The sequence below is a fragment of the Orycteropus afer genome, unplaced genomic scaffold (assembly GCF_000298275.1).
Source record: "Orycteropus afer afer isolate SDZICR_OR568_19922 unplaced genomic scaffold, OryAfe1.0 scaffold00002, whole genome shotgun sequence".
NCBI classification, from domain to species: Eukaryota; Metazoa; Chordata; class Mammalia; order Tubulidentata; family Orycteropodidae; genus Orycteropus; species Orycteropus afer.
The window spans coordinates 21873445-21882378 of NW_006921589.1; the positions used below are offsets into that span (position 1 = coordinate 21873445).

Sequence of the window (8934 nt, forward strand, 5' to 3'; positions counted from 1 at the left end):
AACCAACTCAAACTCATGGGCATATATAGAATATTCCACCCAACAAAAGCACAATACACATTCTTCTCCAGTGCACATGGATCCTTCTGCAGAATAGATCATATGTTAGGACATAAAACAAGCCTCAATACAATTCAAAACATTGAAATACTACAAAGCATCTTCTCCACCACAATGCTATGAAATTAGAAATTAATAATAGGAAGATCAAGGAAAAAACATCAAACATGTGGAAGCTGAACAATTCACTGCTCAAAAACTACTGGGTAATAGAACAAATAAAAAGTGAAATAAAAGAAAAATTCCTAGAAACAAATGAGAATGAAGATAAATCATACCAAAACCTATGGGACACAGCAAAAGCAGTATTCAGAAGACAGTTTATAGCAATAAATGCATACATCAAAAAAGAGGAAAGAAAGAAAATCAACACTCTAACTCATCAACTCCAACAACTAGAAAAAGAACAACAAAAGAATCTTACAGTATCTAGAAATACAGAAATAATAAAGATCAGAGCAGAAATAAATGAAACACAAAACAAAACAAAAAAGCAGAGAAAATCAAGAAACAAAAAGCTGACTCTTCAAAAAGATGATCAAAATCGACAAACCATTGGCAAGTCTAACGAAAGAAAAGAAAGAGAAGATTCAAAGGACAAGAATAGTAAATGAAAGGGGTGTCATCACAACAGAACCAATGAAATAAAATAGGTACTTACAGAATATTATGAAAAACTATACTCCAACAGATTTGAGGACCTAGAAGAGATGGACAAGTTTCTAGAATCACAAGACCTACCTAAACTATCCCACTCAGAGATGGAATAGATGAACAGACCTAAAACAAAAGAAGAAATTGAGCAGGTCATTAAAAAAAAAAAAAAAAACTTCCCACAAAGAAAAGTCCTGGCCCTGATGGCTTTGCTGGAGAATTTTACAAAATATTCAGAGAAGAGTTGACACGTATACTACTCAAGCTATTCCAGAATATAGAAAAAGATAGAATACTCCCAAACTCATTTTATGAAGCAAGCATAATACTAATACCAAAACCAGGGAAAGACACCACTAAAAAGGAAAACTGCAGACCAATATCCCTCATGAACATAGATGTAAAAATATTCAACAAAATCCTAGCTAACAGAATCCAGCAATATATCAATAATAATAATAATAATACATCCTGACCAAGTGGGATTCATACCAGGTTTGGAAGGGTGGTGCAACATCATAAAAACAATCAATGTAATCCACCACATAAACAAAACAAAAGGAAAAAATCATATGATTATATCAATCAATGCAGAAAAGACATTTGATAAAATCTAACACCCATTCCTGTTCAGAACTCTCAGCAAAATAGGGTTAGGGAAATTCCTCAACATAATAAAAGGCATATATGCAAAGCCAATGGCCGACATCATTAATGGAGAAAGAGGCAAGGCATTCCCCTTACAAATGGGAACCAGCCATGGATGCCTTCTATTACCACTTCTATTTAACATTATATTGGAAATCCTGGCCAGAGGAATAAGGCAAGAGAGAGAAAGGCATACAGATTGGCAAAGAGGAAGTAAAACTATCTCTATTTGTGGACGATATGATCTGTACATAGAAAACCGAAGGGACTCAATGAAAAAATAACTACTGGAATAGAGAGGTTCAGCAAAGTGGCAGGATACAAAGTCAACATACAAAAATCAGTTGGATTCCTCTACACCAACAAAGAGTCCTCTGATAAAGAAATAAAGGAAACAATACCATTTGCAATAGCTAATAAAAAGATAAAATATCTAGGAATAAACCTTACCAGAGACATAAAAGACCTATACAAAGAAAACTATCAAACACAATATTTTCACAATATTCAGTCTACCTGCCCATGAACAAGGTTGTTGTTGTTATGTGCTGTCAAGTCGGACCCGACTCATAAAGACCCCTCCTTGGGTTTCTGAGGTGGTATCACTATGGAAGTACATTGCCCAACCTTCCTTCCAAGGAGTGACTGGTGGGTTTGAACTGCCAGCCTTCTGGTTAGCAGTCAAATGCTTTAGGCACTATGCTACCAGAGTTCCATGAACAAGGTAGGTTTTTCCATTTATGTAGTGCCCTTGTTGTCTCTTGACCAGAGCAAATGTAAAACTCAAAAAACTATAAAATTCATCTGTTCTGGTTACCTACTGCCACTCTGACAAGAATATACCACAAATGGGATGGCCTTCACAAACAGGAGTTTATTCTCTCACAGTTTGGAGGCTTTAAGTCCAAGTTCAAAGTGCCAGGGTCTAGATGCTGGGTGAAAGCCCCTTGACCTTGGGCTTCAGCTCTGCCTCTTGCTCCCAGCCCACTGGAGCTACAGGAGTTTTTTCACTCAGACAGCTGCTGGCTGCTGAGACTGACAAGCCCAAGGTTGACAGGTAAAAAGGCACATACCTGATGTTACCAGACCACATGGCAGGCCATTAATTTAAGTCCATTTTAAGTCCCAAGGTCAGCAGAGCATGGCAGTCTGCTGAACAATGACACGACTACATGCAGGCTCCAAGAGTGCCATAAGCTAAACACAGTTCCCAAAAGTTTCTCCTTATATACAGGAAGCAGACCACATCCCTAAGGCAGCTACTCATGGTGGCAGATCCCACCATGGAGTTGACTGCCAGTCTCCTCATGGAGAATAACTACCACCAGCTGCCCAGTCACTCAACCAGGCCCAGCCAAGTTGACACACAGACATAACCACCACATCATCAAAGATAAAATAAGGGCAAATCTGGGGGCCCTAATTTATGCATAACCCAGAATGCACAGGAGGTAGACGAGAAGCTAGATGACTGAGACCTATTGAAAACTAAATTCTTATGCACATCAAAAGACTTCATCAAAAGGGTAAAAAGAGAACCTACGGATTGGGAGAAAATAATTGCCTGTGACATATCTGATAAAGGACTTATATCCAAAAATCTATAGAAAACTTCAACACATCAACACTGAAAAGATAGACAACCCAGTTCACAAATTGACAAAAGACTTGAACAGACACTTTACTAAAAATGATATACCAATGGCCAACAAACACATGAGAAACTACTCAGCGATCACTAGTCATCAGAGAGATGCAAATCAAAACAGCAATGAGATAACATCTCACCCCAGCAATAATAGCAAAGTTCAACAAGACAGAAAATAACAAATGCCGGCACGGTTGCGGAGAGATTGGAACTCTTGTGAACTGCTGGTAGGACTGTAAAATTGTACAACCATTATGGCATATGGTATGGTGTTTCCTTAAAAAACTGAAAATAGAAATACCATTTGACCCAGCAATTCCATTTACTAGGAATATATTCTGAAGAGGTGAAAGACACCACACAAATAGACATATGTACACCTATGTTCATCACAGCACAATTCACTATAGCAAAGAGATGGAAACAACCTAAATGCCCATCAACAGATGAGTGGATAACCAAATTATGGTACATGTACACAATGGAATACTATGGTACATTAAAGAACAATGAGGAATACATGAATCATCTCGCACGTGGATGAGCCTGGAGGACATTATGCTGAGTGGAATAAGTCAATTTCAGAAGGACACATACTGTATGAGCCCATTATTGTAGAAAGACAAAAGAAGGGTTTGTTTGTTATAAGGAACTCACTTTATAGATTACTGGGGTGGGGAGGGAAGGGGAAGGATTAATTCTGGGCTGGTTGGGGCCCACATGATGACGTGGGTAAGGGGAGGAATGTATGGAAAGAGTCTGTGGCCACCGTGATAACATTAGGAAAAGGGAGGACACTGAATTGTGCACATAGGAGATAATACCAAACAGTGTGCCCACAATACTGCATTACCATTGACACCAAACACCAGGCTACGATAAACACATAAACACCTGAGAGGATCAGATGGAGGTCAGTGAACAGGAGTATGCTCTAGGCCAAGGATAGATTCAACACAGGCTAATCTTGCACAGATACCAATGATACAAAATACCTGCAATCCTTACAGAAACAATAGAAGACAGACACAGAGTAATCCCTCACAGACACCCAGACACTGTGGGAGAGAGATCCAACATATCTACTGTCTCAGGACCATAGTACTGGGGGACACCAGACTCAATTGGCACAACAAAATACATAAAAGCCTTGTTCCTCATCCTACATTGATGAGTAGTGACTGGGTTCTTAAGAGCTTTGAAGTGGCCATCTAAGATGGACCAAATGCTCGCCTAGGAGCTCTGGTAGCGTAGTGCCTAAGGCACTTGACTGCTAACCAGAAGGCCAGTGGTTCAAACCCACAAGCAGCTCCTTGGAAGGAAGGTTGGGCAATCTACTTCTGTAGTGATACCGCCTCGGAAACCCAAGGAGGGGTCACTATGAGTCGGGTCCAGATAATAACACTAACATCAACAATGGTCTCCTATCATCAGAAGCGAAGAAGAGGGATTGAAAAGAAATTAAAAGGGGGGTGGCATTTGGAAGCAGTCAGCCCTAGGACACTACAGCCCACGAGACTAGAAGAACTAGATGGTGCCTGGCTACCAATGCCAGCCACTCAGGAAAGGATCAAATCTGGAGATCTTGGATAGAGTGGGAGGAAAAACGTGGAACTAAATCCAAAAACTCAATAATGACCAGAATTACTGGTTGGATGGAGTCTGGTGAGACCCCCAGTACTATGGCCCTGGGATACATTCTGCACCTGGAATAAAGCTCACTCCCAAGGGCTGGCTCTCAGCCCAATAGTAAACAAGATGTACATGCAGACCACTCAACCCAGGGTGACACACCCACAATACCCTATGGAAATACATTCGTTGGAACAATAGACAATAGACAATGGTTTGAAGGCACCACTGAAATAAAGGAACTACCAAACCAGAGGGACAACATTCACATGGAGGAAATGCAGGACAAACAGGAGTGCATAACCATGAAGGGCACGGGGGAGGGGGGTGTTACTGCGCAGGGAGGGGAGGAAACTGGAATAGGGTTGGGCATGATAAATGGGGAGTGAAACTAAATGTACACATAATGTTGAATGTAAAACTCTTAAAATGAAAATAAAATAAAAACACTGCCTGGCACACAGTAGACACTATGTAAACATTAGTTGACTAAATGAATGAATAAGGAGTGCTAGTGGCGTAGTGCCTGAAGCATTTGAGTGCTAATAAGAAGACTGGTGCAACCCACCAGCCATTCCTCAGAAGGAAGGTTGGGCAATATACTTCCATAAAGATACCGTCTCAAAAATCCAAGGAGGGGTCACTATGAGTCGGAGATGACTCAGTGGCACATAACAACAACACAACAACAAATGAATGAATAAGCTATTGGATGGCAAGGTAGTGACCATAAAAATACTTATGAAGACAAAAGGCAGACCAAGTATAAAAATTATAATGTTAAATATTCAAAGCTAAAGCTTAACCTGCAGAAAGGCTGTATTATGTATTCAGATTGTAGTAACAATGTATTCAGATTGTATAAATAAATAAAACTCAACTGTAACTTGCATTAGGAGTTCTAGTGGTGCTGTGGTTAAAGCACTGGGCTGATAACCAAAAGGTCAGCAGTTGGAACTCACTCCCATGGGAGAAATATGAGGCAGTCTGCTTTCATTAAAGATTATTATGAGTCAGAATTGACTATATGGCAGTGGGTTTGGTTGGTTTGGTTGTAACTTGCATGGGAAAGACAAATGTAAATCAAACTGACACAAAATGATTAATAGACAAATATAAACCAAACTAGAAAAAAAAATTAATTTTAGAATGAAAAAAGATGGATACAACCTTAATGCCCAATAAACAAGACTGATTAAATAATAACATGTTAGCTTAATTTACTAAACCTTTAAAAATGGTAATTGTTGTTGTTGTTGTTATGTGCCGTCGAGTCAGCCCCGACTCATAGCGACCCCTCCTTGGGTTTCCGAGGCAGTATCACTACGGAAGTAGATTGCCCCATCTTCCTTCCGAGGAGTGGCTAGGAAGACCTTTAAAAAATATATTTTTTAAAAAAAAGACCTTTAAAAAAAACACTAAAAAAAAAACTGCCATCGAGTTGATTCCAACTCATAGCGACCCCCATTGGGTTTCCTAGGTGGTAAATCTTTATGGAAGTAGATTGCCTCATCTTCCTTCAGCTTAGAAATATAATATTTACTTAAAAACTTTAGATAACAACTTTAAGCCTACTATGATTAAAATTATGTGAACATGTGTTTTCTAAACAAAGACTAAAAAATACAAAGCAGGATCCAATAAGAGAAAGAGAGATTTAAAATAAACTTTATTGCAAAACAGAAAACATTCTTTGGTGATATTTGAGTTGTTGTTGTTGTTGTTGTTATATGCCGTCGAGATATTTGAGTACATGAGAATAATTTTTTAGGTGAACTTGAAAATACCAGTAGTACAATTTCTTAGAATTCTTTTCAGGGATACCTGGTGTGTGTTGGTGGGGGGAGGGAGAAAGAGGGACTAGGGAGTGTTTGAAGGCACTGTTGAACTAAAGGAACTACGAAACCAAACCCACTGCCATTGAGTCTATTTCTACTCACAGCGACCTTCAATGGGTTTCCAAGGCAGCAAGTCTTTACAGAATTAGTTCACCTCATCTTCCTTCTAAGGATTAAACTGCCAACCTTCTGGTTAGCAGTCAAATGCCTTAGGCACTGTACCACCAAAACTCCTTAAAGGAACTACAGGACATTCTCATTTTAAGCATGGCATGTCAGGGTAGGGTCCATTCCTGATGTTCTTGAATAATTCAACACTAATCCTTAAAACGGAGCTGTGGTGGCATAGTGGATAAGACATTTGGCTACTAACCAGAAGGTCCGCAGTTCAAACCCACCAGCTGCTCTGCGGGAGGAAGATGAGACAATCTACATCTGTATAGATTTACAGCCTTGGAAACCTAATACCAAAAACAGAAATAAAAAAACTCACTGCCATGGAATCAATTCAACTCATAGCGACTCCTCCTTGGGTTTCTGAGGCAGTATCTCTGTGGAAATAGATTGCCCGATCTTCCTCCTGAGGAGTGGCTAGTGGGTTTGAACCACCAGGCTTCTGTCTGGTTAGCAGTCAAGTGCCTTAGGCAGTTCACAACTAATGGAGGTCGCTGTAAGTCAGAATGACTCCATAGCAATGTTTCATTTAATCCTTAAAAGGTTAGTGGGCATTTTGATTTATACCCATAGTGGCTCTGTAATGGGGCAATAACATCAACACAGCTTACAGTTTTATACATTTGCCATTTCTAATTGTGTGATTCTGGATACAATAATAATTTTGGAAGATCTACATTATTCTAAAGGAGCTCTGGTGGTGCAGTGGTTAAAGCATTCGACTGCTAATCACAAGGTCAGGGGTTCTAACCCATTAGCTGCTCCCATGGGAGAAGGATGAGGCAGTCTGCTTCTGTAAAGATTTACAGTCTTGGAAAACCTATGGCGCAGTTCTAATCTGTCCTAAAGGGTCACTATGATTGAGAATCAACTCAATGGCAGCGGGTTATGATTTTGGCATAATTTAAACAGTTTGCATGACATGAAACCTTATCAATTAGTATAATATTGTACTATTTGGATTTTGGATAATTTAATTCACATAGCATGTGACAACACTGTATGTATTTCACAACTCAGATGGGTGGTTAGTTCTGGGCACGTTCTTCTTGATAGATTTGGAAATGGAGACTGAGTTAAAGGAGGGTAACCTCCTTCTTCATCCTCCTCCAGGGAGATAGATCCTATCAAAAGTGGTGAGCTTTGGTAGCATAGTACGTAAGGCACTTGACTGCTAACCAGAAGGCTGGCGGTTCAAACCCACCAGCCACTCCTCAGAAGGAAGGTTGGACAACCTACTTCTGTAGTGATACCGCCTCGGAAACCCAAGGAAGGGTCGCTATGAGCTGGATCCGATTCAACAGCACATAACAACAACAAAAACAAACCTGCTTCTTCATCCCCCTCCAGGGAGATAGATCCTATCAAAAGTGGTGATGCTAAAATTTGCACCCAGGTTTGTCAAACTTTAACCACCACCCCCTCCTACTCTTTCTACCAGCCACTAAATTGTCTTGGAAGGGGGAAAAAAAAGGAGGATTTTTCCATTTTGCTTTCATTAATTCTTTATCTTCCATGTTGTTCAGTGAAATTAATTTGGATCTGAAGAGCAACAATCATTTTTTAATTTTTTTTTTTTTAAGATATTCTCATTCTGGAGTTGAAGAACGTCTAGAACCTTCTTCTGCTAAAAAATTAACAGACATAGGAATTAGACGAATCTTTTCTTCAGAACATGACATTTTCCGGGAAAATGTAAGGAAATTTTTTCAAGAAGAATTGGTTCCTCATCACACAGAGTAAGTGGCACATTTTCCTTTAATGTAATGTACAATGGGAGTGTGATTAAGTACCATTTTCTAGAATGCTCAATGCCCTGCAAATAAAAGTTTCCCCTTTCCTCTGCTCCCTTCTTCCACTGGTAAACACTAATAATCTTTGGTTTCTCTATATATATTTATTTTGTTTTGTTTCAACATTGATGCTGAGGTGTTGGAATTTTCTATAAATTTTAGAAATAAGTCCTTTGTCCAATATGTCATTGCCGAATATTTTTTTCCATTCTGTAGGTTCTCTTTTTACTCTTTTGGAGAAGTCTTTTGATGCAGATAAGAATTTAAATTTTAGAAAATCCCAATCATCTAGTTTATCTTCTGCTGTTTGTACATCATGGGTTATGCTTGATAGTCTATTTATGACATAAATTAGGGCCCCTAACTTTGCCCCTCCTCGGAAGGAAGGTTGGGCAATCCTACTTCTGTAGTGATACTGCCTCGGAAACCCAAGGAGGGGTCGCTATGAGTCGGGGCCGACTCAATGGCAAAACAACAACAACAACAT

At 39.4% G+C, this 8934-nt stretch overlaps 1 protein-coding gene across 1 annotated transcript in view; it reads left to right on the forward strand.

The window, feature by feature from the left end:
* Nucleotides 1-8030: 8030 nt before the first annotated feature.
* ACADL (acyl-CoA dehydrogenase long chain) overlaps nucleotides 8031-8934 on the forward strand; it is a 99456-nt gene continuing 98552 nt past the window's right edge. Inside the window, exons 1-2 of the mRNA XM_007934538.2 lie at nucleotides 8031-8050; nucleotides 8238-8393. Of these exons, the coding sequence (XP_007932729.2) occupies nucleotides 8031-8050; nucleotides 8238-8393 (176 nt within the window). The remainder of the gene's footprint in view (nucleotides 8051-8237; nucleotides 8394-8934) is intronic.